The 27753-nt window shown below is 51.2% G+C and overlaps 13 protein-coding genes across 13 annotated transcripts; 7 read left to right on the top strand and 6 right to left on the bottom strand.

Annotated features, from left to right (window-relative positions):
• Positions 1 to 1784, top strand: BDW70DRAFT_161558 (glycoside hydrolase superfamily; the record flags this gene model as incomplete). The annotated part of the gene is made up of 4 exons (XM_073740993.1): positions 1 to 109; positions 176 to 238; positions 306 to 447; positions 509 to 1784. The coding sequence occupies 4 exons, from the start codon at positions 1 to 3 to the stop codon at positions 1782 to 1784; spliced, it is 1590 nt and encodes a 529-aa protein (XP_073594264.1).
• Positions 1785 to 2102: 318 nt separating this feature from the next.
• On the top strand, positions 2103 to 3639 carry BDW70DRAFT_79510 (NAD(P)/FAD-dependent oxidoreductase). The gene is made up of 3 exons (XM_073744879.1): positions 2103 to 2506; positions 2565 to 3365; positions 3426 to 3639. Exons 1-3 carry the CDS (start codon positions 2281 to 2283, stop codon positions 3554 to 3556), a joined length of 1158 nt encoding a protein of 385 aa, XP_073594265.1. The 5' UTR covers positions 2103 to 2280; the 3' UTR covers positions 3557 to 3639.
• A 31-nt stretch (positions 3640 to 3670) lies between these two features.
• BDW70DRAFT_79520 (putative plasma membrane H(+)ATPase) lies at positions 3671 to 7617 on the bottom strand. Its single transcript, XM_073744880.1, has 4 exons — positions 6553 to 7617; positions 6286 to 6509; positions 5591 to 6238; positions 3671 to 5539 (listed from the first exon to the last, which is right to left on the bottom strand). Exons 1-4 carry the CDS (start codon positions 7316 to 7318, stop codon positions 3833 to 3835), a joined length of 3345 nt encoding a protein of 1114 aa, XP_073594266.1. The 5' UTR covers positions 7319 to 7617; the 3' UTR covers positions 3671 to 3832.
• A 3467-nt stretch (positions 7618 to 11084) lies between these two features.
• On the bottom strand, positions 11085 to 12425 carry BDW70DRAFT_169288 (uncharacterized protein; the record flags this gene model as incomplete). Its single annotated transcript, XM_073742647.1, has 2 exons — positions 12209 to 12425; positions 11085 to 12163 (listed from the first exon to the last, which is right to left on the bottom strand). Exons 1-2 carry the CDS (start codon positions 12408 to 12410, stop codon positions 11085 to 11087), a joined length of 1281 nt encoding a protein of 426 aa, XP_073594267.1. The 5' UTR covers positions 12411 to 12425.
• Positions 12426 to 13174: 749 nt separating this feature from the next.
• Positions 13175 to 13938, top strand: BDW70DRAFT_169290 (uncharacterized protein; the record flags this gene model as incomplete). The annotated part of the gene is made up of 2 exons (XM_073742648.1): positions 13175 to 13423; positions 13490 to 13938. The coding sequence occupies exons 1-2, from the start codon at positions 13258 to 13260 to the stop codon at positions 13936 to 13938; spliced, it is 615 nt and encodes a 204-aa protein (XP_073594268.1). The 5' UTR covers positions 13175 to 13257.
• A 41-nt stretch (positions 13939 to 13979) lies between these two features.
• Positions 13980 to 16285, bottom strand: BDW70DRAFT_139679 (glutamate--tRNA ligase GUS1; the record flags this gene model as incomplete). The annotated part of the gene is made up of 2 exons (XM_073737450.1): positions 16000 to 16285; positions 13980 to 15938 (listed from the first exon to the last, which is right to left on the bottom strand). Coding segments are annotated over exons 1-2 (2135 nt in total), but the record flags the coding sequence as incomplete, so codon positions are not given.
• A 96-nt stretch (positions 16286 to 16381) lies between these two features.
• Positions 16382 to 17562, top strand: BDW70DRAFT_139680 (mitochondrial 54S ribosomal protein uL1m). Its single transcript, XM_073737451.1, has 3 exons — positions 16382 to 16733; positions 16794 to 17358; positions 17408 to 17562. The coding sequence occupies exons 1-3, from the start codon at positions 16459 to 16461 to the stop codon at positions 17498 to 17500; spliced, it is 933 nt and encodes a 310-aa protein (XP_073594270.1). The 5' UTR covers positions 16382 to 16458; the 3' UTR covers positions 17501 to 17562.
• Positions 17560 to 18669, bottom strand: BDW70DRAFT_79538 (COG2 family protein). The gene is made up of 2 exons (XM_073744881.1): positions 18552 to 18669; positions 17560 to 18482 (listed from the first exon to the last, which is right to left on the bottom strand). The coding sequence occupies exons 1-2, from the start codon at positions 18576 to 18578 to the stop codon at positions 17619 to 17621; spliced, it is 891 nt and encodes a 296-aa protein (XP_073594271.1). The 5' UTR covers positions 18579 to 18669; the 3' UTR covers positions 17560 to 17618.
• A 79-nt stretch (positions 18670 to 18748) lies between these two features.
• BDW70DRAFT_139682 (uncharacterized protein) lies at positions 18749 to 20561 on the top strand. Its single transcript, XM_073737452.1, has one exon. The coding sequence runs from the start codon at positions 19171 to 19173 to the stop codon at positions 20374 to 20376; it is 1206 nt and encodes a 401-aa protein (XP_073594272.1). The 5' UTR covers positions 18749 to 19170; the 3' UTR covers positions 20377 to 20561.
• BDW70DRAFT_139684 (Mrp/NBP35 family ATP-binding protein) lies at positions 20562 to 21832 on the bottom strand. The gene is made up of 2 exons (XM_073737453.1): positions 21765 to 21832; positions 20562 to 21603 (listed from the first exon to the last, which is right to left on the bottom strand). Exons 1-2 carry the CDS (start codon positions 21795 to 21797, stop codon positions 20632 to 20634), a joined length of 1005 nt encoding a protein of 334 aa, XP_073594273.1. The 5' UTR covers positions 21798 to 21832; the 3' UTR covers positions 20562 to 20631.
• Positions 21833 to 21942: 110 nt separating this feature from the next.
• BDW70DRAFT_139685 (protein phosphatase regulator SHP1) lies at positions 21943 to 23442 on the bottom strand. Its single transcript, XM_073737454.1, has 3 exons — positions 23228 to 23442; positions 22853 to 23181; positions 21943 to 22803 (listed from the first exon to the last, which is right to left on the bottom strand). The coding sequence occupies exons 1-3, from the start codon at positions 23294 to 23296 to the stop codon at positions 22080 to 22082; spliced, it is 1122 nt and encodes a 373-aa protein (XP_073594274.1). The 5' UTR covers positions 23297 to 23442; the 3' UTR covers positions 21943 to 22079.
• Positions 23443 to 23576: 134 nt separating this feature from the next.
• Positions 23577 to 24472, top strand: BDW70DRAFT_139686 (TOM13-domain-containing protein). Its single transcript, XM_073737455.1, has one exon. It carries the CDS (start codon positions 23870 to 23872, stop codon positions 24236 to 24238), a length of 369 nt encoding a protein of 122 aa, XP_073594275.1. The 5' UTR covers positions 23577 to 23869; the 3' UTR covers positions 24239 to 24472.
• Positions 24473 to 24643: 171 nt separating this feature from the next.
• On the top strand, positions 24644 to 26309 carry BDW70DRAFT_139688 (membrane insertase OXA1). The gene is made up of 3 exons (XM_073737456.1): positions 24644 to 24736; positions 24783 to 25517; positions 25573 to 26309. Exons 1-3 carry the CDS (start codon positions 24662 to 24664, stop codon positions 26236 to 26238), a joined length of 1476 nt encoding a protein of 491 aa, XP_073594276.1. The 5' UTR covers positions 24644 to 24661; the 3' UTR covers positions 26239 to 26309.
• The last annotated feature ends 1444 nt before the right edge of the window (positions 26310 to 27753 follow it).

Here is a 27753-nt window from a genome sequence, read left to right on the forward strand (position 1 = left end):
ATGGCTTTCTTCACGAGGATACTCGGTGCGGTAGCAGGATTTACTGTGCTGCAGTCTGTCTATGCCGGGCTTGATCTGAGCTCAAATTCCACAGTTGTGGTATACTGGGGTAAGTTTGATATCCTCTAGTCTTTAAATAGAATGCAGTAGAAGTGCAGGAAGTCTAACTTTTCAGGGCAAAACTCGTTTCGAGGAACTGGAGATCTGGCGCAGCAACGGCTTGGGAAATACTGTGAAGGTGAGCCACTCGTCTCCTGCTGTGCGAAGTGGTGTGAGTGTGTGCGCTGAGAAAGGCCATTGTGCAGATTCCAACATCGATGTCATAGTCCTCGCCTTCCTGATGACCATCAACGGACCCGGCGGCGCACCAGAAATCGACTTTTCAATATCATCGGAAGGGTGCACGACGTTCAGTGGGACGAATTTGAAAAACTGTCCTGAGATTGGGTGTGGCATTCTCCCCAATCTTTTCTCGCCATCTTGGATACAAGGCCGCTAACCTCCCCAGCGAGGACATAACGAAATGTCAAGCCGCCGGCAAGACAATCCTCCTCTCCATCGGCGGCGCAACCTACAGTGAAGGCGGGTTCGCCTCTGCAGACGCGGCCAACGCAGGGGCGGACCTTCTCTGGGCGACGTTCGGCCCAGACCAGAATGATACGAAAATTCATCGGCCCTTCGGAAGCGCCGTCATCGACGGGTTCGATTTTGACTTCGAAGCAGCAGTCGCAAACACTGCGGTGTTCGCAACGAGACTGCGCGCCCTCGCGGTCGCGGACACTTCGAAGAAATACTATCTAACCGCGGCTCCACAATGTCCCTACCCTGATGCTGCAGACAAGGACATTCTGAACACAAACAGTTCCGCCGCCATTGACGCAGTTTTCGTACAATTCTATAACAACTACTGCGGCGTAAACGCCTACGCCCCCGCTCGAAACATTCCTGCTGGCGCCCGATCCAAAGCCGGATACAAGCTTAGGGCTCGAGAAGATTGGTATGGCCGTCCGCATCGCAGCTCAGATTCAGGAAACCAGGCTGCGGCGAGTAACTTTAACTTCGACGTGTGGGACAACTGGGCTCTTACGCAGAGCAAGAACAAAAAAGTGCGCGTGTTCCTGGGCGTGCCGGCTAATACGGGCGCAGCAAGTATGGGGTACCTCCCTGCTACGAGTCTGGAGCCGGTAATTAGCTACAGCAAGGGGTTTGAGAGTTTCGGAGGGGTCATGATGTGGGATGTTTCGCAGGCGTATGGAAACCCGGGGTTTCTAGACGGGGTTGCCAAAGCGCTAGGGAAGGGCCTGACCGCGCATGTTCCCGTGCAGGAATCTCCGCAGCAGCAACAGCAGGTCGCAAATGATGACGCGCAACCATCTTCCGCACAGCAGGGCCAGGATGCTAATGAGTCAATGAATACAGTTCCTCCGCTGCAGCAACAGCAGGAAGCAGGTGACCAAGGGCAAGCTCCAGCACAGCAGGGTCAAGATGCCAATGAGTCAGTGGATGCAAGTCCCCCGCTGCAAAGTCCCCCACTGCAGCAACAGCAGAACGCAGATGACGAGGGGCAAACTTCTTCAGCACAGCAGAGTCAGGATGGAGATGCGCCTGTAACTACAGGTCCCCCGCTGCAGCAAGAAGGAGCAATTCCGACCGCTCCGCAGATGACGACAGGCGCGGGAGAGCAGCAGCTGAACCAAGATCAGGGGGACGATCAGGATCGGCCCTTGGACTTTCTTCCTTCGCTTCTCGACCCGGACGACGATCTGGACTGGATTCAGATCTGATCTACACATCATTTTTCTTTTTCTTCTCCTTTTTTTTTTATTCCCCCCCCCTTCTTATGTCTACTTTTCTGGATCTAGTCATACTATAATGACGAATGGTATATACCTTTTGTGGATATACAATGCAAAGAGCCTGTGAGATGTTTACCCTGGTTCTAAGGTAGCTTTCATTGTCGGAATTTGCGGGAATGCCGTTAGCTAGAGTCAGGAACTCAGCTCCCTAGGTTCCTTCTTTCCCTCCTGATCATCCCATTTCGTCTAAGGATCTGCAATCCGCATGAACTATTGGCCCGATCATCATCATGATTCAATCTTGCAGCTGCTTACCCGTGGCTGGCTGATACCTTTCCGTCCTGCGCACTGGCTTGGGAAGCAAATACTTCCGGATACATAAGTATCCCCCTCCTCCGTTATCTGTAATGAGGAAGCGAGCAGCCAGCCTTCAGCCAATCTAATCGCGCTATAGTGCAGGGTACCTGTAGTGGTTTACTTCAGAATGCTCCTCTCACGCCTCCTCCCCCTCGCCCTATCCCTAGCGGGCACGGCTCTCTCCGCCGTAATCCCAGAGACGGACTACGATGTCATTGTTGTCGGCGGTGGTCCGGCAGGTCTCAGCGTGCTGAGCGGCCTCGCTCGTGTTCGACGCAAGGCAGTCATCTTCGACTCGGGTCACTACCGCAATGATCCAACGCGGGAGATGCACGATGTCATTGGAAACGACGGTACTCCTCGTCCCATCTACCGACGACGCATGAGAAGAAAGTGCTAACGTCTATGCAGGGACACCACCCGCCGTCTTCCGTGCCGCTGCCCGCTCGCAGATTTCCAATTACAGCACAGCCTCCTTCATCGACAACGAGATCACCTCAATCGTCCCCGTAAACAACACGAACCTGACGACTTTCTTCCGCGCAACAGACAGCACAGGCGCCGAGTACACGGCTCGCAAAGTCGTGCTCGCTACGGGTGTCGTCGATATCCTGCCCTCGACTCCCGGTCTGATCGAGGGTTTCGGAAAGGGCATCTTCTGGTGTCCCTGGTGTGACGGATACGAGCACCGCGACCAGCCGTTTGGGATCCTCGGAACCCTCCCGCATATCGTGTCCAGCGTACTTGAGATCTCGACGCTGAATAGCGATATCATTGCCTTTGTGAATGGCTCGTACACGGACGAGTATGTCTCGGCTCTGGAGGAAGACTACCCCGACTGGAAGGCACAGATGGCCGCGTACAATGTGTCGATCGATAACAGAACAATCACCTCCTTCGAGCGGTTGCAAGATGGCGGTGAGAACCGGAATGACGTTGGCCAGCAATTCGATATCTTCCGTGTGCATTTCACAGAGGGCGAGCCCGTTGTGCGGAACGCGTTCCTGACGAACTTTGAGACGGTGCAGCGGTCGAGTCTTCCCTATGATCTTGGGCTGGTGATGAAGGATGGAAAAATCGATACGAGTATCAACCCCGGCATGAGGACTAGTCTTGCTGGTGTATTTGCTGTCGGCGATGCGAATTCCGATGGGAGCACGAATGTGCCGCATGCTATGTTTAGCGGGAAGCGTGCAGCTGTCTTTGGGCATGGTATTTATTTTCCCCTATCTGTGTTTACTGGAGATGGAGGGCTAACGTGCTGTGGTGCAGTTGAACTGGCTCGAGAGGAGATGGCTGCTGCCATATCAAAGCGTTCTTTGCCAACCAGGGCACTCCACAAGGAAGCTGAGAGGGCGATGGGTAATGAATTGGAGACACTGTGGGAGAAGGTTAATGCTTGATTTACCTCTGCTACCTGTTTATACATGAGTAGCTGGATTTTGCGGTGATGGCCATGACTCCGGGTCGCCGAACTTAATGCTTGGAACGAGATAATATTAATTTAATATCTGTAATTCTCACAGCTTCTCGGATGTATTGCGTTAATTAAATCCATTAACTATCAAGACGCATTATGGTTACTAATATATCATGCGCAGATGACTGAGCCAGATCGCTCACCCATCACCAGCCAGTCGCCAAACCAACAAAGGAATGTAACAAACGGATCAATTATGCTACTCAACTTCTTCTTCCTCCTTACTCGTAGCCAAGAAGAACCGTCCCTTCGGCTTTCCAGGCTGCTCGTACTCAACCGTCAACCGAGCTAGATGACCCAGCAGATTTTCAATCTTCAGGTCTCCTTTGTCACGCTTCGATCGGCCTAGATCATCCAGCCACTTGAATCTGTTCAGCATAAAGTATACCAGCGCGATCACGATTTCAACGCCCAGCGAGTAGCCCCAGACTCGGACCACGGTAACGATATCTGTCCAACCGTTCCTGGTCTCCACAAAAGAGGTTTTTGGGTTCGTGGGCATGGTTTCATTGCTAAACCATCCAAACAAACAGAATATTGTTGCTAGGACATCAACGCCGAGGATGGCAGTGACTAAATGGATGGATGGCCATGTGTCCATGCCGCGGGTGACAAAGATGAGCCAATTCTCTGTAAGCGCAACCTCGAGGAACAGAATCTCTTGGATGGAGCCCCAGTTCTGAACAATACCACCGGATGGAAGGAACATTGTGCCGCGGACAACCCATGTCCCCAGGGCGAGCAGAACGCCGAGAAGAACGGAGATGAACCATATCTTCGGAAGTTGCCATTCCACTGGCCGTAGTTCGAACGAGGCGTTATCATAGGCCACTGCAACAGTTGCCAGATCGGCGAACAGGGCTAGGAAGACGACGAGTTCGACACGAATACTTTCATTAATGATGATCATTGATGTCACCAAGTAGATTTCCAAATGCAGGCAAAGAGCAATGCGGTACTGGATATATGCCTTCATCCGCTGGAAAATCTGCCGTGCCATCTTGATAGAGTCAATGATCGTTGACAAGCCAGGCTCTAGGAAGACGATGTCCGCTGCTGATTGGGCCGCCTCAGATGCTCCTTCAACAGCAATACCGCAATCTGCCTTCTTTAAGGATGGTGCGTCGTTGACTCCATCGCCAGTCATTGCAGTAAGGTGGCCGCGTTCTTGAAGCATCTGGACCACCTGATATTTGTGCTCTGGGAACACCTCTGCAAAGCCATCCGCTTTCTCAACCAAATCACCAGCCATGGCCCCACTGAGACCGCCATGGATCAACTTGTCCGAGTTGTATACCTTCGTCCCCAAGGCGAGCATCTTGCACGTCTCTTTAGCAATTGCCAAGGCGTCACCTGTGAGCATCTTCACGCTAATTCCTAGGTTCTGTGATTCGCGGATCGTGTGCGCTGTATCTTCTCGCGGCGGATCAAACATGGGAAGCATGCCCAAGAGCGTCCAAGGTTCCCCTTCACGCTGAACAGCAACGCCCAAGGATCGGAACCCTCGATGAGCGAACTCTTGTGCCTTTGCCTTGTATAGATCAGCTGTTTCTTTGGAACATTCGGAGAGTTGGAGAACTGCCTTTGGTGCGCCTTTTGTACAAGTGTACCTGATCCCATCACAGCTGACCACTGACACGATACGTTTAGAAACCGGGTCAAAGGGCGTAAATTTTTCGGTGACCCATCCTCTTCGGAGAATTTCGCGTGCACCAGGATATGATCGAAGAGTCAGAAGCGTTACCTTGTCGATAGGGTCGAGCGAATCGATATTGTGAGAAGATGCGAGGGCAGCCACTGCGAACATCCAGTCGATGTCAACACCTTCCGCTACGTATGGATCGCGGATACTCAGTTTATTTGCGGTCAGAGTTCCTGTTTTGTCAGAACACAAGATATCGACACCCTATAAATGTCAGTGTATCCCCTTTGACTGGTAGTCGAGTATCAAACGTACAGCAAGCGATTCGATGGCAGTGAGTTTTTGTACAATGGCCTTCTTTTTGGCAAGGTACGCCGCTCCCACGGCCATCGTAGTAGTTGTCACAACAGGAAGACCAACAGGGACTCCGACAATCAGCAGAGACAACGTGTAATGAAGAAGGGTCTGCTGGCGAGGAGAGGCGATTGGAAGGTGCCGGAAGAAGCCACCAATCCATGCAGCAAGAATCCAAGCCATAACAAGGATCAAAAGTGACGTGCCAATATTGTCCATGACAATTTCAAAATGCCCTGCTCCCTTTGCTGCCTGAACCATGGTGGCCGTGCGGCCTACGAATGAGGTCTTTGCGCCGGTTTGAACTATAGCATACGCCTTACCACGCTTGCAGCCAGTTGTGTAGTATATCATTCCACCCATATAGCGGTCCACAGCGAGCGATTCTCCTGTAATAGCAGAGTGGTCACATGCTAGTATAGGGTACCCACGCTTTCTGGCCGGTTTCTTCTGCTCGGCTTTCTCATCGTCCTCTATGTCGGACTCGGAGGTGCTGCTGAGATCGCCACGTTCCAGCTGTAACTTGAACTCCTCAAAGCCGTTGGGGTCATTGTAATCACAGACAACTTTGGCGTCTGCGGGCACAACTTGGCCATCCGAAACAATAATCTGCTTTTCTTAGTCCTAGTAAGTTTCTACGGGTCTGCATCACATACCACGTCTCCGGGCACAAGCTCTCGCGCTAAGATTTCCTGATGCTGCCCGTCACGTATGACATGGGCTCTCATTGCAATATCTCCTTTGAGACTAGCAACGACATCTGCGGCTTGCTTCTCTTGATACCACCCAACAGAGGCGTTCAAGCACAGGATACCAATGATGACACCAAAATCGATCCAGTCCTCCAAGCCCGCCGCCAGAAGAACAGCGAGCTCCATGACTGACGAAGTTAGAAGTTTCCATAAACAAAGCTTGTGACATACCGTATAGGATAGGTCCCCGGAAATACGATAGGATCTTGGCTACAGGATTTTCCTTCTCAGAAACCAACTCGTTCCACCCAGACCGTCGTCGTCTGTTCTGCACTTCGGCTGTAGATAAACCCTGATGGATGTCCGTAATGAGCCAGTCATCCGGGTACTTACCCGGTTCTTTGTCTTCAGGTTTGAGGCGGATCTTGCGTTTTTTCCAAGGCGCATACCACACCCGTTTCTCCTCGAAATGTTCCCCGCCCTCTTCTTCACCTTTGTCGCGGAAAGTTGAGATATACTTGACGAGCTTACCGTACTCGTCAAGGTTTGCATAATCTTGTGACTTGGCGGAGGAACGAGATACGCGCCTTGAGGCTCGCCTGTCCTGAGATCCGGACACGCGGCCTTCTCCCGGAGTCCGACCCTCTCCTGGAGTTGGAGGAGGCACTATCTTTATTCCTTCCCCTTCGCCCTTCTCTTCGCCGCCCTCTCCGATACCCTTTCCGGTGTCATCTCTTCCTCCATCGCCTCCAGCACCTCCGCCGCCGGAACTGCCTATTGCTCCGGCTCCCGAGCCTTCATTCCCCGCACCAGTAGTGCCTGACCCTCCGATTCCTGGATCGCCTTTGTCACCTTTGTCACCTTTATCGCCCTTGTCACCCTTTTCGCCCTTCTCACCTTTATCGCCCTTGTCTCCCTTGTCTCCCTTGTCTCCCTTGTCTCCTTTATCACCCTTATCCCCTTTTGGTCCTTTCGCTCCCTTCTGTTTGTCAGCCATATTGACGGATGGCTGCTTGACTAATAAAGAATGGATGACGGATCAAATGGAAGTGGTGAAGCTGACACGCAGTAGAGACTCGCATAGAAAAGCCTGATGCAGGAGAGAGAAATAGAAGGGGTAGTCAGCCCGCCCTCTTCGGATCTACTCGATCCGGACTATACTTCCAAGCTCTTGAGGCGTGCTGACGTCGTAGAGTCGAGGAGAGTTCCGGTCAAACGCATGATGAATTGCCTCTGACTTAGAAGCTACTAGCAACGACCAGGAAACTGTTTCCGCACCTGGACCTCCAGGCGTGTGTCGGATAGCCATAACGACGATACTGCAATGACTAGTCATCCAAACGAACCCGTCCGAAAATGTCTTGTACGTCAAGACATCGAGGCATCAAGATACTGAGACCATATCCGGAGTAGCCGTCAGGATATTCGAAAACAGCAAGTTCCAGCAAATTCGGCCAGGGTGAACTCAATTCTTCATTAGAGTTAAGCTCTTCATCAGGGATAGGCTGCAAGTACAGGGACAGATCCGGACCATGGACTCTGACGAAATCTCTATAAGAACAAACTCAATGGAGAGTTGATCTTGTTTCCAGCCTATCATGGTTGATAGTCGCGGTGGTAGACTGTCCGGTAGTTCCGACGGGAATCCGTTGAATACGACGTTGACATCACATATTGACGAGAATGGTATGCATACGATGGTCTCAGAAGAAAAGCATCATCGTATATGTAATCATCTGACGGAAAATTATCTGCAAGGAGCGTAGTTGAAGAAACCACGGTTGTAGCACAATTCAGGGAAGAGGTTGGAAGACGGTGTTTGCGCGAAGATGGGCTGGGAACCTTCGCCGCAAAAGCGGCCCGATTGGGAAGTCACGTTGCTTGCTTAGATGCCTAGTACACCTCTCTAGGTAATAGTCCAGCTTAGGCCCACCCGGTCATCGAAGAGGAATTGGGCAAGCGTTATCGAAATTCGTGTAAGGATAAATAGAAGAACTGGTAAATACCGGGATTACAACTTGCAAACTGTTTACCAGGTGAAGAGTTACGGCTATTGATACACTTGCTCAGAAAGCAGCACGATGTTTCCGCTGTCAAGCAGACGAGAAAAGAGGCACACTGCAGGTTATGATTGTGAAGAGCACGAACTACTTGCATGAAGCTAACTCAGTACGTCCCTGTAGCATCGGATTTACTGGTGGTATTCAGACAAGGGATGAATGGGAGGATACCTTGGGAGCAACTCACAAGACATCCAAGTCAAAGATCCGCATTCCTCAGTACAGCCTAGTATTCCCCAAGCAATTTCCAATAATGCCTCCAATAGTTATATCAAACCAATCTTACAAAGCCAATGCGGTTCAAGCAGCAACTCTTCAAGCCTTAGACAGAATCCCGCCTAGCCCACGGTCTCCCGAGTGCCGCAAGATCATCTACCTCAGGTACCAGCTTAGAATCACATTCTGCCATCCAGTAGTATTGGCCAGACCATAACTTTGCTGGAATATCACGAGGCAATGTCCGGGTATCGTCGAATCTCCCGTTGAAAAGCAGCACGCTATGATAGGTCGTGTCCAGATAATGAGGGCGATTTCGATGGTAATAGCGATCCGTAGAGACGTCCCGGGATAGTCTAGGAGTAGCTGATCTTCCGCATCAGTTTTTGAGTATATGGAATTCGGAAGGGACTTTACGGCCAGTATTGGTAGTCTTGAGGCTGATCCTCTCTACCGCAAATACACCCTATTCAAATTACTCCATCTCACCTGGTTTATGCGGTGTTGCGAAACTCAAATAGCTGTAATTCTCTTTTCTGAAGAATTTGGCGGCTTGAACAAATGCTTTTGCGATCCTGCATTGTGATGATTTCAAGATAGGCAACTGAGCTGATCCGTAAACAGTCAACAATGAGCATGAGCTGGGGATCCAATTCTTCTCGCTTACTCTCTCTATGCTGATCCCACTCGAACCAATCCGCCATATGGAAGCTCGCATATCAACGACTTCTTTTTGGTTAACATGCCGCAGAGGCTGGCTTTAAGGCCGTCGGTTACATGCCCACGATGCGAGCACAGTAGTTGTCCCCGGTCGATTCCTGAGAGATGGATATGAGCAGTACCAGGCTCTTCGAGGATGACTCGACACAGCCGAATGTATGTTTGGTGGATTCTGCTTCTTTTATCTACGTTGACAGGACGATAAAGGCTCCTCTGGCTTTGCCTTGCGTTCGCTGCGTTCTTGCTAAGCCTGAACCAGTCATCTCGTTTTTCGATTATTTTGGGGCCGTACCTAGGTAGAGTGTTATCGCAGACGATACAGCAGAACTCGGGATTACCGCGCATCCCGACCTTATGTTGTTTCATCGTGAGAGAAGGTTGTGCTGTGACATAGTAGAGCGTCCACAACCTCGGTTTCGCTTGTAAATTTAAGTGACCATCAATGTTGCGCAGCCTGGTTAAACCGTCCTCACACCGCTGGTTCACCACTGTCATGTTCCATGAATAGTAGTTTTAAAGAATAACGTATAAACTTATTGGATGTAGTTAATATGTAAGTATCAGGTTTACATGCCTGATGCCCCCAAAGGCAGCAACCTGAAATGAACAACTGTACAGGATAAACTACAAGTTGGTGAAATCAAGATTAGGACAAATTTCGATATGTAGTTCAAGTTCACACGACGGACACACGAAACCAATAGACCTTATTGAGTGCCTTGCTCTGCGTTCTGCCATGAACACTGCCCCTACCAAGACGCAGACTCCAGGGGGGACCCCAGCCCAGCTATTCACACGAGCGGTATCATACTGTTCAGACGGCTGAAGCCAACCCTCCAGAATTGTGATTCTCAGTCTCTTGCTCTTTTACTTCCTGTCTATTTCTTATCCAAGTAGAAGAAACCTATGGCTCTATGAAACAACATCGTAGGGTCTAAGGACTGTCGGTGGCTCAAACAGTAAATGCTACTTGGCTTGTAAAGGGCACGCGATCCCCAACTCAAGGACACATGACCAGACAACATTGGATGTGTAAAAAGAATACGGCTTGCTGAGTAGAGAATGGCCGTTTATCGTCGGCGAGTCTAACCCGCATATAGGTTGTTGTTTCGGTCTTTCCCTCGGCATTAGCACCCTCCACGCTATCTGTTTCAGTGATCCTGATATATTCAGGAAGGCTAAGTAATGGGTATACGCCTCCAGCTTGTTTGGTCTAAGGCCCAGACGTTTGGAAGTGGTTCCAGCAGCCCGAATTCTGACTGGACGCTACCGCACAATGGTTCATCAGGAGCGGGCTGAACTTTGTTTCTGACGTCCGGTCGTCTAGGTCTCTTCCCTAATATGGACGGAGCCATTTGGCGACTTGAAGGGGTTGGTAATCGCGTAGTACGAATTTCGAGAGGCGGCAGACGTCGGACGAGCAAGATGTGCGAAAGTCTGCCTTGAGGAGTTTAGCTTCAAGGAGCTTGGGAATGAAGGAGGCCAAGCTAAGTTGTTGCACAGACATTTGTGGCATGGACCATGGGCTAGAAGCGAAGCACACGCAGAGGATGCGAGGAGAGGGTGCTCAGATTGGTTCTGAGGATGTACTTGATGGGTTCGTAATAGAACGTGCTTGTTGGAAGGTGGCTTGGGCATTCATAACAGACCTTGGATGAAGAGCCAGCTACATGAGAAGATCAGGTTCATGATGACATGGATTTAGTAGATGTTTGAGATTCCTTCATGGCTCATAAATATACCAGAAAACAAACTCGTGTACCTTCATCATCCCATTTCAACAATACCCAACGTCGCATTATACGATGGCAGAACGGCCGGATCTCTCTCCGCAGCAATCTGCATGGGTGCCTTCAGTCTAAAGGGCTCTGAAGCACCTTGCACAGAGAGCTGAAAGCCAAGGCTATACACTCTCGTAATCAGGCAAGAATGAAATGTTGGAATAAAACTCTTGTCCTTGGGCAGCGTCACTGGTACCAGCAGTGTCCCTGTATAACTGCCAGTCTGGTCCTTGGTCCAGCGTAGCTGGGGCGAAGAAGGAATCGACGATAGAGGGAGCTCGGCGTCGCGAAAATTGACCGGGCGATTAAAGAAGTCTCTCTTTCTGGGAATGGGGTGGGCGGTACTGTCTAGGTTTGTAGTGTATATCGTTGTTGCTGTGATGTGGGCTCTGAGGGATTTGAGCTGGGGAGGTGGAATAGTTGAGTCACTACTCGAAGGTAAGTATACGAGGAATAGCCGTACTGCTTTGCTGATCAAGCTGATCGGGTCTCGTAAAGGGTGGTAGAAGCATTCGGGCTGTTCTAATGTAACGGCCAGGCGGCCGATCACCGGGGACTTGGATTTGGAACTGCCGCAATGGATGGCCTGTTCATGATGTAGACTGTATTCACTGCTGAGACCGTCCATGGGCAGTAGATTCGGGAGAGGCACATCGCCAACAGCCGGCTTGATTCGCACTTTGAGCCTCTTTTCTTCTATCATCTCCAGGGCTCCAAAAGTCGGATCAAGTCGCTCAAGCTTGGCATTGATGGAGTATATGACCTTGCACGCTGCCGGGGCAAAGTCATCCCGCAGCTTGCCGCCAAACCCAGCTATACTGGCATCGCCGCAGCTTGGAGGCGGGTGGAGATGAGCCGCTTTGACTAGGGGATCGGCGGAATGGCAGCACGAAGATGAAGGGAGATAGTCTGGGACTTCAAAGCTGAACGAGAACTCATATTTACGCCCAGCTTTAAAGACCTTGGGACTCGGAAGAGTCGAGTCGTCGATATATTGAACCTGCTTTAGAAACTGATGCCGTGCCTTGTCGGGAGTGCAACTGGGGATGGTTGTACTCTCCTCCCCTATTTGACTTAGCCGTCTGAAAATCACCGTTCTTGGATACTTACCGACAAAAGCGATATGTAGATAGTCGAAACCGAGATCGCGTTGTGACGTGATCGAGATGACTCCTTCAATATTTTCGCCCGTTGCATACGAGGCGAACGTTGAAGCAGACGATTGATTCTGATTTGCTGGTGGTGTAATCTGAATATCCAGAGAAAGTGAGTGGTTGCGGATGCCCGGCCTCTGCGTAAGGACAAGGTCCATGATGGGAAAGATAGGCTCAGCAGATACGGAAGAAAGAGATGCAGAGAAAACAGCCTTGAAGGCCGTCCTGCTATTAATCTAGTCAAAACTGACTCACCCATGAAGAAAAGAGGAGCCGCCAAGCCAAATAGAGCACAGTGACATGAGCTTGGCCTTTTGCAGAACTGCTATAGTCCAGTCTAGGAGCTATCCGATGTCGGGAGTCGGCACTCTTTGACTCATGCTCAGCAAGACTATTATAGAACACGAGAGCATACAGCATAAGTTATAATGTTGCTGAAACTTTAAGAATTGCGTTATTAAGATTGTTAATGTTTGGTATATTGATGCGATGGCCAAGTCACCCTACCTCTGTTTCCTACATCCTGCAGGTTTTCACAGAATATATACTATGCGTAGTATTGTCAGATCCAGCCATTGGTACCCCTTGTAAGCAACGACCTTCAGCACTTAAGGACCGCAGATGGCTATCAAGACTCACTAGAAGCGAGACTGTAGAAATCTGCTTGGTTTCAAGCTAACCTTCAGGTGCAGCCGGGAAATCTACAGTGTACCTAGCCCTAACAAGGAGCATTTTGCACGCTCTTCCTCACTTCACCGAGGAGACACCACGGAGAGTCAGCGCCAAGCCGTCAGATACTCCGGGCATCTTTTATAAGCAGATGACGACTTCGCTTGAAAATTTTCTCATCAGCTTAATTGGATGTCTAGATATCTTGAAAACAAAAAGTGGGCAGCCCACTCCACCGCCGCAATGCCCTTTGCAAATACCCCGCATGATTATCAACTTATCATCCTCAACACCAAACATTCACGCAATCACAGAAGAAGATAATAAAATTGTGCCATGCCTCGAATCGTCACTGAAATCGTCAACATTCCATTTACTCAGGAAACGGACGTTGACTCGCTCATACCGAAGACAGTCGCCGTAATTTCCAAACAGGAAGGATTCCGCCGTCTAAAATGGGGCCGATGGGAAGAAGATCAAAACAAAGTCCAGATGATGATCAGTGCGTTCCCTCCTTGAATTCTCCCAAACACCCAGTGCCATAAAACATATAATAAGAGTTACGCAGACTGGGATGACATATCCTTCCATCAAAAGTTCATCGACAGCCCAGACTACCCCAACCTTCTCGGCTTACTGGAGGGACTGCTCACGGGGCCGCCATCGATTATTCACGTGCATTTTGACGAGGATTCCATCAATAGAATTGTTGATGGTCCTATCGTTGAACTGGCAACCTTTTATGCTATCGGCGAGGGCTTTGAGGAGACTGTTGAGGAATCATTGGGTGTTAAAAAAGAGTCAGAGGGTTGCCTCGGGTATGTTAGAGGCGATGTAGTGGAAGCGATCGCGGTTAGTGAAGGGGAGGCGAAGGGGAAGGGGCATCTTGTGGCTATCTCGTGGACTTCGTTGCAGGCACGGTTGGATGCGGCCGAGAGGGATAAGGTTAAGGAGAGTTTTTCGGTCATTGCTGGTAAGGTCCGGGGTTACGAGGTGCATCATGTCAAGTTCCAGTAGGTGGAATTAGACGGAACAAAGATGTTTAGAGACATACAGAATTGTAGGTAACGTTATCTTGCTCTTCTTGACTGTATATTATTCATTACTCGTCTATCTCGTAGAGCCATTGAACTGTTAATCTATTTACCAGTTTTACCAGAGGGGATGTTAAAGAAGACAGCAGGCTTGCCAGGTGAGGCAACCTTGTCGAGCCGATAGTAACCCTTGCGCTCGAACTGAATGATATCACCTTCGGCCAGGAGAGCGACATTGCTGTCGGCGACAGCATCCTCGTGGAACTCGGTCTTGGGGTTCAAGACGTCCTCGAGACTGTCCTCCTCCTGCATGGAATCCTTGTTGAGAAGGTAGTCAAAGTCGACGAGGTCAACGGGAACCAGGTCTTGGTCGGTAGACAACCAAGTAACCTTCTTCTCGGTCTTCTTGAAGTCACCCTTCTCGTTCAAGTCCAGCTCCAGCTCGGTTACAACACCAGCGGCATCTGTCACTATCTTGCGGACGAAGGCGTTACCCCAGTTCATAAGCGTGATTTCCTCGTCCTGCTTGAAGCTCTTGGCATCCTCCTGGTCAAAGAGGATCGAGCTGCTGTAGGTCACCTTCTTAGTGCCCACATCAGGGTTCTTGTTGTGCTTAGGCTTATCCTGAGTGTATGGCGCATCGGGACCGCCCTTGATAGTCGCCTTCACAGCATCCTTCTTGACGACAGCAGTGTGGCGGGGAGCGACCGGGTCTATGTACTTCTTGTTGGTGGCCCAGAACAGGGTCCAGTCAAGGTTGACAATGTTTCGGCTGGGACCTTGCTTGAGGATAAACTCACGCAGGGCTGGGATGGTCATTCCGCGGCGTCTGATACCACGGATTGTGGGGAAGCGAGGGTCCGACCAGCCGTCGACAACTCCCTGCTCGACAAGCTTTGTGAGCTTTCTCTTGGAAAGCAGGGTGCGAACAAAGTTCATTCGGGCAAAGTCCCAGATCTGAACATTACGCAGCTTAAGTGTGTCCAAGAACCATTGGTACTGAGGGTTGCGGTCGCGGTACTCAATAGTTCTAAGAGCGTGCGTGACACCCTCCAGAGAGTCGATGATTGGGCAGCAGAAGTCGTACGTAGGGTAAGCCTTGTACTTTGTGCCAGTGCGGTGGTGGGGGGCCGGGTTGCAGCGGTAGATAACCGGGTCGCGCATGGCCTTGTTGGGGTTGTCAACAGACATCTTAGCACGAATACACCAGCGGGCACCCTCCTCGGTGCCTTTGGTCATCTCTTCGAACCGAGCCAGATTCTCCTCAACTGTAGCATCGCGGCGCTTGCTGGGTTCACCGTTCATCCTCTGGGAGGCCATTGTCTCCTTGTCGGTATCATCAGCGTAGGCGTTTCCGTCCTTAATAATCTGGACAGCGTACTGGTGGAGTTCGTCAAAGTAGTCACTGCTGTAGCTCGTCTTGTCGGGCTTGATGCCCATAAGGGCGAGGTCCTCAAGGATAGCGTCCTGGAACTCCTGCTTCTCGTTCGAAGGGTTGGTGTCGTCGAAGCGGACCAGGAGTGTTCCCTTGTACTTCTCGTGGGCGAAGTAGTCGTTCAGAAGCGCGGCCTTGGCGTGTCCGATGTGGAGGTATCCAGAAGGCTCTGGAGGGAAACGGGTGACGACTCCTTTGTCAGTGTTTAGGAGTGCAATGTCATAGCTGGCACCTTCCTTTGCCTTAGCAGCCCTCTTCTCCTTGGCAGAGGCATTCAAAGCCTCCAAGGCAGCAACGGCCCATGGGCAAAGCTCTTCCAGGAAGTTGAACCAGCGAGTCAGGTTAATCAATGTTCCCTTTCGGATGGCACCAATGGCGACACGGTTTCCACGGAGGGCACCCCAGAGAGCAATGTCGGCGGTGGAAAGAGCGTATCCTACGACGAACGATCGCAGTATAAGGTGGTTGTTGAGCTGCTGGAGTTTCGGTTCAATGGCCTTGAAGTCGAGTGAGGCAAAATCTTCTAGCTGAGCAAGCCAGTCATTTTCCTAGGAATAATATTAGTATGGTTGTACAAGCATAGGTTAGCATAGGTTGACAACTGCTTACCAACTTCTCTTCCTTACTGTTCAGGTAAGGGAAGCTGAGAAGAAGCTCCTTGAAGGCAGTAGATCCATAGACAGGTGTGCCGTTGGCAGCGGTAAACTCGACAATCTCCTTGTCGCCCCGCGGGAGAACTGCGGCATCCTCATAGTTGATGGTAATAACTGGGGCAGGTCGGGCTTCGTTCACAGATGTTGCAACGAGCAGGATGGGCAGCAAAGCAGCATGATTGGCCTTGGTGGCCAAAGTTAGCTGGAATTGAGACATATTGCGTCGATTTCCACGAACAGGCTCCAGCAGGAAAAGAATGACTAGAAGCAATAAATGGCGGGGCTTCGATGGCTTGACTCAAAAAAGACGCGGCCGGACCTACGTTCTTCCGCCCCGTCTCCGGCCAGCGCAAAGCTTCGGCGGAAAACAATTGCTGGACATGAGAGCATTACACATCCATACAGGGCGGAAACCATGTCCTCATTCAGCGCGCTGATACCCACCGGGGCGAGGGCACTACTGTCAATATGTCGGCCTTCCATTCGACAGGGGTCAATGGCGACGCCCCTGTTTTTTGGGTATCAACAGGCTCAGGTTCGGGGAGCCGCGACTGCGAGGAACAAGCAGGCAGCGGAGCGAAGGAAGAGAGATAAGGCTGCTAAGTCTGCAAAGAGTAAAAAAGGCCCTCGTGAGTTCAAACAGAAGGACCTGAAAGATGTGGAGCAGTTCGCACTCTGCGATGCGATGAGGTAAATTCCAGTCCTTCCTGACCCTGCCGCAGCACTTCTCTAAACACATCTCAATGCCAGGTACCTTCGAGCATTTGAAGTCGGGCGGGAGCCAGCGGTATCCAAATATGAAGTTCACATCCGACTGAAAACCCGGCGAGACGGCCCTGTCATCCGCAACATGATCCGATTCCCTCACTCCGTCCAGACCGAATCACGAATTTGCGTAATCTGTCCGCCTGGCTCAAAACATGCGAAGGATGCACTTGCAGCAGGAGCGGTGCTAGTGGGAGAGGACGAAGTATTTGAAGTCGTGAAGAGCGGAAGGATTGAATTCGATCGTTGCCTTGCTCATCCGGACAGTATGCCCGCGTTAGCTAAGGCTGGGCTGGGAAGGATTCTCGGTCCCAGGGGTCTGATGCCTAGTGCGAAGACCGGTACCGTTGTCGAAGATGTGGCTGCTCGTGTCGAAATGCTTCGTGGAGGCACGGTGTACAGGGAGCGTGATGCTGTGGTCCGTCTCCCCATCGGTCAACTGGGATTTTCTCCAGAGCAACTACGGGACAACCTCCGTGTTACCATTGATCAAGTGAAAAAGGATGCTGCTAGCCTCAACGACCGAATCACAAAGGAAATCTACGAAGTTGTAAGTGCGAAAATATCAACACTGTCTGGCTATTGCTGATTGACTGCAGGTGCTGAGCTCAACCCACGGTCCTGGCTTCAGTCTGAATGGAGAGTTCAAGACCGAGAACTCTGTGGATCCTGCCTTGTTGACCGGTCCGTAAACTAGTCTCGATCATGCTGTACAGAACATGTTTTATTAGGAAGGGTACGGTGTATTATAATGGGAATGGTTCAAGCATATACTCTAAACGCCGGCGCTATGCAATAACAAACGCAATTCTATATAGTCAAGTCTTTCAGGGCGGACACGGCACTCGTATCCTCCCCCATGAGTTTGTATAGACGCAAAACGGCCAGCGTTTTGGTGTCCCGCTTCTCTCGCGCCTGCTTCGTTTGTTCAAGTGCCTTTCTCAAATCTAAGAGCAACGCCGAGCGGATTTTCGACATGCGCTGCTGCTGTGCGAGAAGGAACGGATGTTCGTCTCCAACACGGGACGAGAGTCTCGTGAGATAAACATACTTCTGTAAATGGCGCTCAAGGCGTTTGAGCGAGACAAGCGGAGGTGCATTGTCGCCGCGATCTTCATCCTCCGTCTCGTCCTCGTCGTCTTCACTCTCCAGGAAATCCGAATCCGTGTCAGACAGCTCCGCCGGCTTCTCCTGTGGCGTTTGCTCCCCTATCATTAATCTTTTTTCCAGCTCCTCAATCCTATCCGCAAATTCCAGCAGCGCACACCCGATGTTCGCATTTGCCCTCAGCCGCTTCTTTTCGTTCAACAATTCCGCGACCTCCCTCCGCCTCGCCTCGACTTTATCCCTGATTGACTGGACATCCCGTTGAAACGCGAGGAGCCCGACGCGGACTTGCTCAACTTTCTCCTCTCCTCCCTCAAGCGCACTACCTAATGACAGAAAGTCCTGGTAGTTCTCATTGACCAGGTCCAATAGTTCGCGGCTGAGCAATTGGTCTAGATTGCGTAATTCCTGGCGCAGGTCCTCGAGACTCTGATGACGGTTGGTCAGGGAGGAGAGATACGTCGCTGGATCGAAGTCTGGAGCGAGAAACGAAGATCGGGACAAGGGCTCGGGGAATGGAAGACCAGAGGTATCGTCGTCTGATGCGGATTCATCAGAGTCACCGAACTAGGGATTGATTGATGTCAGCTGACTGGTGCTAGAAGCCAACAAGGATAGACAAATAGGGGTGCGTACGCGAAACTTGTTCATTTTGGCGGCCATTCAGGTTATCAGTAGGATTAATGAGCATGTGGCGGAGGCACTTAGGCACAATATGCTGCATGTGAGCGAGAAGTGTCAAACGTAGTAGAATAATGCTTGAGAGGGGTGCGGGTGTGGAGTTGGATGGGTCTGGCCATCGTCTGCGCTAACAACTAGGTATCGGTAGATAAACAAGGCAGAGCAATGACTGCGGAGTATTCTCCAGACCTGAATAAGAGATTCCTGCCAACTCATCCTCGTCCCATGCCTGCATCTTCCCGCCTCAATCAGGAGCACGACAGGTGTCCCGACAAGGCCGATTATGCTTATCCGATGCACGCCAGCTTGTTTGACTCCGCCTCAGCCCGTGCGGCCTGTGTTTCTCTATGCAATGTGCTGGACTGCCCCTACGTGTATGTCTCAGCGTTTGTGGCCCGACAGTAATCGTTCTACCTGAGAAGCGGGGTTTCACTCTTAGCCCGTGGTGACCGTTGTCGTGTTCCGCTCGTGTCTTTTCCTGCTGCGTCACCAAGAGCTGGATACATTCTCGTTTGGAGCTACAGACGCAACCACTACGGCCGTATTGTGATAGCGACTGGCCGCCTCTCATCTGATGGAAATGGATCGAACGCCGTCTGGCAGGCTGTCCTCCCACTTTGATGCAATGCGACGACCACTATCCTCTTCGTCTCCGCGGCAGAGGTCGCAGCAGCACGCCACTGCGCAATCTTCTTCCTCGTTGTCCTCCCCCGAAACCGCTGGTTTCTTGCGGCAAGCGAACACCAGCCCCAACCCTTGTCGATATGAATCCCTAGACGAGACTGCCCGCGCTTATCGCACATCTGCGTTACGCCATCTTCACGGCAACAGTGCTCTCAAGCCCTTGTCCTGGAAGACGCGCCAAGCAGCAGCCTATAATCCTAGCAGCAGCAAGTCTTCGAGCTTAGCTTCGCAGCCTGTTCTTGTCAGATCTTACTCGGGAGGTTCCGATGATAACTCCGGTCCATCCAAGATGCCTGCACGGCGGTCATTTCTATTCTCGAGGGCCTCCAACAATCAGCAACGAGGGGAGCCCGAGCCCGAGCTCCCGGCCGGCGAAGAGTTCAGTATTGACGGCATCCTTCGGGCGATCGAGCCGAATATCCGCAGCACGCTCGACTCGATCGGGGAGATCTGCGGTCGTAGCAAGCTCAGTCTCGCCAACGAGTATGGCAGCCATATTGCGCCTCTAGGCGAGATTCGTGCGCCGCCTGGTGGACTTGTTACTGTTGAAGAGGCCAGTTCCGTTCATGAGGAACACTCTGGCGATAATGTGGTTATCTATGATGATGACAATCCTGTCGACAGCAGGGACCACACTCCATTCTCAAATTACACCTTCTTCGACGCCCTTCTTCCTCCCATTACCGCACCCTCACAGCCTGTTCCCACGAACGAGCATCTAGACCAACATTCAAGCCAGCTTCCTACTAAGCGCGAGTTTGCGTCCAAACCCAAAGCTGGCGGACGGGCGTTGTTAGGGATAGCAGAAAGAGACGATGACCGAGTTCAAAATATCCTCACTCCGGCTCTAGTATCGGAGATCCTTCTTGATGCTCAAGCCAATGGCCGTCTGAAAGCTGACCGTCTCCCCGGCCAGCTGTCCCAGGCAGACCTGTCGAACCAGTGGACAGACTGCGGCAAGTCGTCCGATGTGCAGTCACTCTTCCGCTGGCTGAAACAAGCTGCGTGGAACGATGGCTGCGGCATCGAGCAACAGTCAGCCGAAAGTCGACTGCGGGCGACTCTTGAGCGACAGAATGAGCCAGTGTCTTCTTGATACAAGTTCAGTACACGAGTTGCTATTTTATCCCCCTCCCCGGGCGGGAACTATTCTTCTGTTTCTGTGTTAGGACAAGATGAGTATATAATCAGATCTAACAGCCAACTTTGCTTTAGCGGTACTTGTTGATTAGCGATATTTTTATTGAGATCTATGAATGTTATGACCTCTAGTAAGATCTCCATGACACGTTGCTCATCGTTTTATGAAATAACCGACTTTCACCTTTTAACTCCCTCACCCTCATGTATATCAACCCTCAATCTCCCCTATCAGCGTCTTAGCAAACCCCTCAAACCGCCCATACGACCAGCACTCCTTATACCTCTCCACCAGCGGCCGCTCGTCAACAACATCCTGCCCTTTCTCCTCTTCCATTTTGTCCTGTTCCCGATCCTCATCCTCATCATCGCTTTCCTCCTGACTCTTCCCCTCTACCAAAGCCCCAAACTGCACATCAACAGGAACCTTCCCCAGAAACCTTACGCCCATCTCCCGCGCCATCACCTCCCCACCCCCACTCGAAAACAGATTACTTACCTCCCCGCAACACGGACACGTGTAACCAGACATGTTCTCTATAACACCCAACGTAGGTATATTCGTCTTGACGCAGAAATTCACCTCCTTGCGCACGTCTGACGTCGCGATTGCTTGGGGTGTTGTGACGAGGACCGCGCCTGTAAGGCGGGGGAGCGCACCGACACCGGTAGAAGATGGGCTCGTGGTTGACAATTTCAGCAGTTCCTCCGCAAGCGCAATATGCTCGTCGCTTGTCCCTGGCGGCGTGTCGACAAGCAGGTAATCGGTGTCACCCCAGTAGACATCTGTAAGGAATTGTCGGATCATTGCTGTCTTCTTGGGCCCGCGCCAGATAACAGCGTCACCGCGGTCGCGGAGGAGAAAGCCGAGCGACATGCAACGGAGGCTTCCTCTTGGCTTCGCACGTTCTACGTTCTTATTCTCATCTCCACCGTCGGCTGAAAGCGCAACCGCAGCATAGTTACCTGAAGCTGTTTGGGCCTCAGCTTCATGTACTGGTACAGGAACCCATCCGTTCGAGGATTGCGTGATCTTTGCGCCTTCGAGACCGACGAGACGTGGGATGGACGGTCCTGTTAGGTCGATGTCGAGGACTCCAACGGATTTGCCTTGTAAGGTGAGAGCTAGGGCGAGCTGAAGGGTGACTGACGACTTGCCAACTCCCCCTTTACCAGAGAGGATCTGAAATTAACTCATGCGTAAGTGTATGCTCATTGTTCAAGGGAAAGGCTCATGGAGGGGAAGGGTTCTCGGCGATTGTTATCGATAAGGCGAAGAAGGGTCGGAAAATTTCTCTTTGCAAGCCCTCTGTTGCGATGGAGTCGTTATAGGTTTGTACGTACGAGAATTATGTTCTTGATCCCTTCTAGAGGCATTTTCTGAGTCTGGGTAGCTGTTGGGAGTGACAAAGGCGAAAAGTTGGAGAAGCCGATCCCGCCATGGCTCGAACTTCTTTCTGCGTCATTCCGCGGAGCTGCTTATCAATCGAAGGAACGTCCACTGACTACTGATACAGGTGCATCACACGCGACGGCATGTTTTTCCATTGTTCGGATAAATCGCCACTATCTAATAAGCTATCAAGTGTTCAGCCTCATATCTATTAGATTAAATTTGTAACTGTAGAGCGCCGTTCGTTATATGCCCATTGACGTGGTTTATTGCCATTTCTGTACAACCACTCCTCCACGCTTGAACTCGGGCAGGTCACCCAGCACGGCTGCCTTATCAGTGAGTTCTTTGCTAGGGAATGTTGTCAAAAGCACCCACGGGCGAGCCTGGCTCTGGGGACTAGCAGCGGACACAAAATCATAAACATCGCCAATCGTATGAGTAGTATTGAACCGAGAGGTAAGACGTGTTCCGTCGCCGAGTCGGATTTGCAAAGTGACGACAGGCTGGGATTCATCCACATTTGGCTTGGGAGGTTCAGAGCTGGATTGAGGCGCAGAGGCCGGTTCGGAGGGTGCAGGTGCGCGAATCCCGGGCGTCGGGCTACCTAGTCGCTGTCCCTTGCCCGCAAAAGGCTGGTACTTAGGCTTCGGCCTGACATATTTTTCGTCATGTTGCTTGATTTCGACATCCACGTCCTGGCCATGCTGCGCGTTCATAATCGACAGCGGAGCGCGGCCCTGTCGAATGCTATTCAGAATCTCGGCATTCTGAGGGTCGTCGGAGCGATATAGTTCACCATCGTCAACGGAAAATCCATCCGCCCAGAAATGGAGCGTCCGCCGCACGCGTCGAGGAATCTGAGGCTGAGCAGGCCCACTCGGAGCATCAATCACTCTGCTTGGTGTGTCCTCACCACCTAACGTGCGGGCAGGGCCAGTGAAGTAGTTTCGTCTTGGTTCGCTGTCATCAGATGCCGGGAGCTGAGTTCTGAAAGCAATGAGTATTTAGGTAATCAATCAACAATAAAAGGACGCACCTTCTGGCTTTCTCGATGATTTTCTTCTTGAGGTCGTCTGGGTTCTGTACGGCTAGCCCCGACTTTTCGCCTCCGGCAAAGAAATCCTGGTTCTCATCGTCGTCATCATCGGAGCTATCGGCCGCTCCGGATGCAAGATCGCCCAGCGTTGCGAACTTCTTTGGAGGTTGTTTACGAGACGAGGAGGATTCTCTAGGTGTAGAAGATGAGGATTTTGCGGATGGCCGGCCTGTTGGCTCGTTCGACCCCGCGGTCTCGTCCTGCTCTGCAAAGAACTCGGTGACTGCGGCCTCAAGGTCCCAGCCATTGGTTGCTAGATACTCTTGTGCCTAGCTAGTTGTTAGCGAGACCTCGAGTTTGTAACTAGTTACCCACCTCGTCGGGACGCGCCCTGGTCATGGCGCAGAACTGCGAGACGGCCTCATCGTGTTCGGCGGGGTTCATGGTATAATACTAGACGGCGCTCAAACGTAAGCAGATATCGCTTCGGTTCTCAAATACTGAGCTATATGGTGAAAAGAGGACAGATAAGCAGGTAGTGAGTATGGGAGGCTGATGAGAGTAATGAAAGGTATTTCGGAATCTAGCCTCGACAAAGCAAAAGCAACACCTGGGCAGTACGTCACTGTTGCCTGATTGGCCGGACTCAATATATTCCGTACTGCTTCAGGAACAGTCCTCCAGGACATCGAACCCCATCTACAGTCATATTGACTAGGCAACTTTTACCTCAAGCTATCGAACTCAAGCTAGTGTACTTGAATTCCCTGTCGTGAGATGCTGTCTTTGTTGCTTGGGGAGTTGGGGATCTAATGTCTTTGCTTACGTAAACCTTAAACGCGGAGATCATCAGCGGTCTTATGAGCTCGCCCAAGCTCAACACGAACCAGCGTAATTCATTCGTCGGTTACTCTGCGCCATCTCGACCATACTCCTCCCTTACAACTTCTCGACTATAACCTCCGCATTGTCCTCATAGCAAATTTTGCACTGTGACACTCCATCCTCTCATATACCATGGCTTCGAACGAGGCCATCTCCAACTCAACCCCGGCGCTATACGAGTCTGGTCTAACGATTCCCTCCGACTCAGAGAACTACTCAGCCAACCATGACACCTCTTCCACTTCGTCAGACTCCCCGCTAATTCTCTACAAGCCATCGACGACGCTCTGGAGCGTTCTCCGTGGTGCGGCAATTAACCTATTTCTCCCTTTCGTAAATGGCTTGATGCTGGGATTTGGTGAGCTATTTGCACATGAGGCCGCGTTTAGGCTAGGGTGGTCTGGGACAAAGGTATGCCTTAGTCTTCTCTTATTACCCGGCGCTCAAGCTGATCCTGTTTGCTCTAGATCTTTCCCACATATCGGCGGTCTCGGCCTGTAGCTGCTGGTCTCGGATTATAGAGCGGCTCCGGAATTTGTTTGCGGATCTGAAGTTGAAGGAGATACCACCTGGCCATAAGTTGAGGAGTTATAGACATTGAATTCAGTTTCACGCATGGATTGATCTTTTCAGATCTACTCTTTCTTTTCCTGCTCAATGGCATGCACCTGGAGTGATGGCTACATGTACATACATAGACCCAAGCAGGCAGGACATAAATTAGCTTGGAGCATATTCACACAACCCACTATGCGGACTTTGACAGTAGCATGTAGAGAAAACTAAGAGCAGAGCCCTGGCCATACTCCTGCTTTGATGCCGCCCGGCCGCCGACCGCCCGGCCGGTGATCCGGTCTTGGCAAAAAAGTGTTCATCCGCGATTCAATCTGCCCGTTTCCTCCGTCCGGTCGTCTACCCTTCACAATGTTGGCAGGCCCTGGTTTGAAGGGGCGCATTGCCCGGCAGCAAGTTGCTGCCTTTGCACGGCCTGCTCGATCGGTTTGTTTTGGTTCCTTATGCGCGAACCTCGCGCTGACTTGAGCAGATATCCTCGTTTCGACCGCAGATTTCAAGATTCGCCCCGCGAAATAGCAAAGTCCTCGGCGGGAACACATCATGGAGGACTTCGGTGCCATCTATCGCTCTGCCTGCGGCTCGATTTAACTCGACATCCACATCAGCGCCTACCGAAGTGACGCCCGAGACGCAGCCATCATCCGAGCTAGATGTCTCAAATATCGATCTCACGCAAATCCCCGAGAGAATCGGGTATCTAAAAGACCTAGGACTGGATTACGGTTGGGGCCCGTCGGCAATTGTGGAATTCATGATTGAACACATCCACATTTACTCTGGCCTGCCCTGGGTAGGTAGTATCATCGCAACAGGTATTTTCTTCCGCCTCGCGATGGCACCTCTTTTTTGGCGCGCAGGGGATACCAGTGCAAGGCTTGCGAACGCGCAACCTATTCTCGCGCCAATAAAAGAGAAAATGTTGAATGCTGCTCGTTCTGGCAACCAGGTTGAGGCACAAAAGTGGAGAGCGGAGATGGCTAAGACCAACGCCAATCTCGGTATCGTACCGCGCAATACGTTCATGCCGTTATTATTCCAGCTCCCTATTGGTTTTGGTTGCTTCCGTGTTATCGAGGGTATGGCCGGTTTGCCTGTGCCCGGCTTGGCTGCGGAAAAGTTCGCGTGGATCAATGATTTCACAGTCGCTGATCCGACCTATATCCTCCCCATTCTCTGCTGCACTGTCCTTCATTTAAGTATTAGGGTACGTGGCCCCCCCACCTACATCCCAGTCCACTTGCTGATTCGCTCCTGTATAGAAAGGAGGTGAAACGGGAAGCAGCATGTCTGGCGACATGGCGACAATCCGGAAGGGTATGATGTACGGCATTCCTGCGTTCTCTTTCTTCTTCGTAGCTTTCTTCCCTGCTGCGTTGCAAGCATACTTCCTCACCACCGGTTTCCTCGGTCTGCTCCAGGCCTACGCATTCGCAAACGCAACCTTCCGTAAGGCCACTGGCATGACCGTCATCGAGAAGCTGAACCCTGTGCAACCATCTGGTTCGAACCCAGCCGAACCCAACAGGGCGCTCCGCTTGATCACTGAGGCATTGGAGCGTGAAAACGCCAAGCTCAACGAGGCAAAGAAGATTGCCGCTGAGCAACCTAAGATCAGCTTCATTGACCGTGCCATCAACAACATCAAGGAATCTAAGGAGAAGCTCGCCAAGGAGACCACCCAGAAAATGCAGGAGCTGAGCGGCCAGGGCCCCAAGAAGAACACCGATGGTTCGCTCGCTGAACCGCCCAGGCTCAGCGAGAAGGACCGTAAGCTGGCCGAGGACTATGAGAAACGCCGCAAGGAAGAGGAGGACTGGAAGCGGGAAGAGCGTAACCATGCGCGCAGGGAGGCGTATCGGCAGGCCATGGAACGCGAGCGGCAAAGGGCCAAGGCAGCCTTGAACAAGCCGGAGGTCAAGCAGTGATTTATGTCTCATAATGTGTCCATTGTATCATAGCAGTATATTCGGTGTTTTGTCTTAATAGAGATATCTCTACCTCAGTTGGCTATTTGATCCTCGGTTCGTGCAATGTTCTGAATGACGAGGTAACTTCGACGCGTCTGATCCTCTGCAGCGCTTTCAGACGAGTCTTTGTCCATAGTCAAAATTAATGGATTACCATCCAAGAATGCTTCACCCATGCAGGAGTGTCTCTAGTCTACTCTACTCGCATTTACCGAATGAGGAGGTTTATGTTAAGTCTAGCGTATGTCATCTCTACTTTACCATAAGAAGTCATGACAATGAAAGCAGATAGTAATCTCGTATGATATGCGCTATCCTATCATACCAGAATGCACCACCGAGTTCTAAGGAATTCCTTTGTACTGGTGGACTCTATATGTTTTCTTAATGTGTTTATGCTAACACTTCTACCAATGCCTATACTACATTCATTCACGAAAGAAGCCATGACTTGAAAGCTACGCCTTTTCTCTTCATGCCAATAAGCAACATCTAGCCAGATTATCCGATCTTGCTGAACCCAACGAGACAAGAATATAACTACACTCCCACGGGTAGGTACAGTACCTTCTGCCATGGAGCTCCTACATTCTCAGCAGCAATACTTAACCATCATTTTATCATAGAAAGACCCTAGCTGCCAGATACAGTTGAGGCTCAGCCAATTCAAGTCAGCCCAGCTTATTCCTACTAGCCTACCATCGCCGGATTCGACCCAACACCAAGATTCATCCTAAGGCGAACTTAAAAGTGTCCGTCCAACTCATTCGACTACGAGACCAACCGAGCCAAACCGCCTAACCTATCCCAGTTTACAACTCGCCCCTGCGCAGAGCGGCTATCGGACCTACGAGCAGCCTTGGCCCTATGCTCCTCGCCCTGTTCGCCTCCTTTATTATGTTACTGCTGACAACCGAGTGCATGCGCCGGGTTCTTATTTCTGTTGATAATGGCATGCGTCGGCGGCGACAGCGGGAGGTCTTGACAGATATCGTCGATGGGGACGTCGATGACGATATTGAGGCCGTCTTGAGGCTGCTGGCGGACCCAAGGGGTCTTCATGGGGATGGGTACCTTGGCAGCAACTGGAATGGGAGGAGAGTCCGAGTCGGGACTATTCCAGTATTTGATGGAAATTCCTTCTGATACCAATGGCTTAAGGTTTTGTTCTGATGGGGCTGGTTAAATTATGTGCAGGTTAGGGCTATGATATGGAATTTGAAAAAAAGGACTAGGCCCAGTGCATCGAAAAGAAAAAATTTATAGCCGGGTGGACCTTTAGCAAACGAGCATCGTGTGTCTTGGGCGGGTTGTTCTGTTAGATGCTGGAACAGCGTTGACAGAGGTGTTTCATGTTTGCTAAGGCAACTCTGGGTACTTGATGTTTTCATATCAACGTAGCTTCTTGTGCGCTTGACAAACAAACCTTTTCCTGCGTCAGGTCACGGACAGCGGGCACCACTATGGACCGGT

The sequence above is a fragment of the Aspergillus foveolatus genome (genome assembly GCF_047715535.1).
Source record: "Aspergillus foveolatus strain CBS 279.81 unplaced genomic scaffold BDW70scaffold_38, whole genome shotgun sequence".
NCBI lineage: Eukaryota > Fungi > Ascomycota > Eurotiomycetes > Eurotiales > Aspergillaceae > Aspergillus > Aspergillus foveolatus.

Coding starts and splice junctions, on each gene's coding strand:
- BDW70DRAFT_139680 (XM_073737451.1), top strand. CDS start 16,459: ATGTCCTCATTCAGCGCGCTGATACCCACCGGGGCGAGGGCACTACTG. Junction 16,734..16,793: donor GCACTCTGCGATGCGATGAG/GTAAATTCCAGT, acceptor TCTCAATGCCAG/GTACCTTCGAGCATTTGAAG. Junction 17,359..17,407: donor CAAAGGAAATCTACGAAGTT/GTAAGTGCGAAA, acceptor GATTGACTGCAG/GTGCTGAGCTCAACCCACGG.
- BDW70DRAFT_79538 (XM_073744881.1), bottom strand. CDS start 18,578: ATGGCCGCCAAAATGAACAAGTTTCGC. Junction 18,483..18,551: donor CCAAAATGAACAAGTTTCGC/GTACGCACCCCT, acceptor ATCAATCCCTAG/TTCGGTGACTCTGATGAATC.
- BDW70DRAFT_139686 (XM_073737455.1), top strand. CDS start 23,870: ATGGCTTCGAACGAGGCCATCTCCAACTCAACCCCGGCGCTATACGAG.
- BDW70DRAFT_139684 (XM_073737453.1), bottom strand. CDS start 21,797: ATGCCTCTAGAAGGGATCAAGAACATAATTCTC. Junction 21,604..21,764: donor GGATCAAGAACATAATTCTC/GTACGTACAAAC, acceptor AGTTAATTTCAG/ATCCTCTCTGGTAAAGGGGG.
- BDW70DRAFT_79510 (XM_073744879.1), top strand. CDS start 2,281: ATGCTCCTCTCACGCCTCCTCCCCCTCGCCCTATCCCTAGCGGGCACG. Junction 2,507..2,564: donor CGATGTCATTGGAAACGACG/GTACTCCTCGTC, acceptor ACGTCTATGCAG/GGACACCACCCGCCGTCTTC. Junction 3,366..3,425: donor TGCAGCTGTCTTTGGGCATG/GTATTTATTTTC, acceptor GCTGTGGTGCAG/TTGAACTGGCTCGAGAGGAG.
- BDW70DRAFT_79520 (XM_073744880.1), bottom strand. CDS start 7,318: ATGGCTGACAAACAGAAGGGAGCGAAAGGACCAAAAGGGGATAAGGGT. Junction 6,239..6,285: donor AGCTTGTGCCCGGAGACGTG/GTATGTGATGCA, acceptor TAAGAAAAGCAG/ATTATTGTTTCGGATGGCCA. Junction 5,540..5,590: donor CTGCCATCGAATCGCTTGCT/GTACGTTTGATA, acceptor TGACATTTATAG/GGTGTCGATATCTTGTGTTC.
- BDW70DRAFT_139682 (XM_073737452.1), top strand. CDS start 19,171: ATGGAAATGGATCGAACGCCGTCTGGCAGGCTGTCCTCCCACTTTGAT.
- BDW70DRAFT_139688 (XM_073737456.1), top strand. CDS start 24,662: ATGTTGGCAGGCCCTGGTTTGAAGGGGCGCATTGCCCGGCAGCAAGTT. Junction 24,737..24,782: donor TTGCACGGCCTGCTCGATCG/GTTTGTTTTGGT, acceptor TGACTTGAGCAG/ATATCCTCGTTTCGACCGCA. Junction 25,518..25,572: donor TCCTTCATTTAAGTATTAGG/GTACGTGGCCCC, acceptor GCTCCTGTATAG/AAAGGAGGTGAAACGGGAAG.
- BDW70DRAFT_139685 (XM_073737454.1), bottom strand. CDS start 23,296: ATGAACCCCGCCGAACACGATGAGGCCGTCTCGCAGTTCTGCGCCATG. Junction 23,182..23,227: donor CCAGGGCGCGTCCCGACGAG/GTGGGTAACTAG, acceptor ACAACTAGCTAG/GCACAAGAGTATCTAGCAAC. Junction 22,804..22,852: donor ATCATCGAGAAAGCCAGAAG/GTGCGTCCTTTT, acceptor CATTGCTTTCAG/AACTCAGCTCCCGGCATCTG.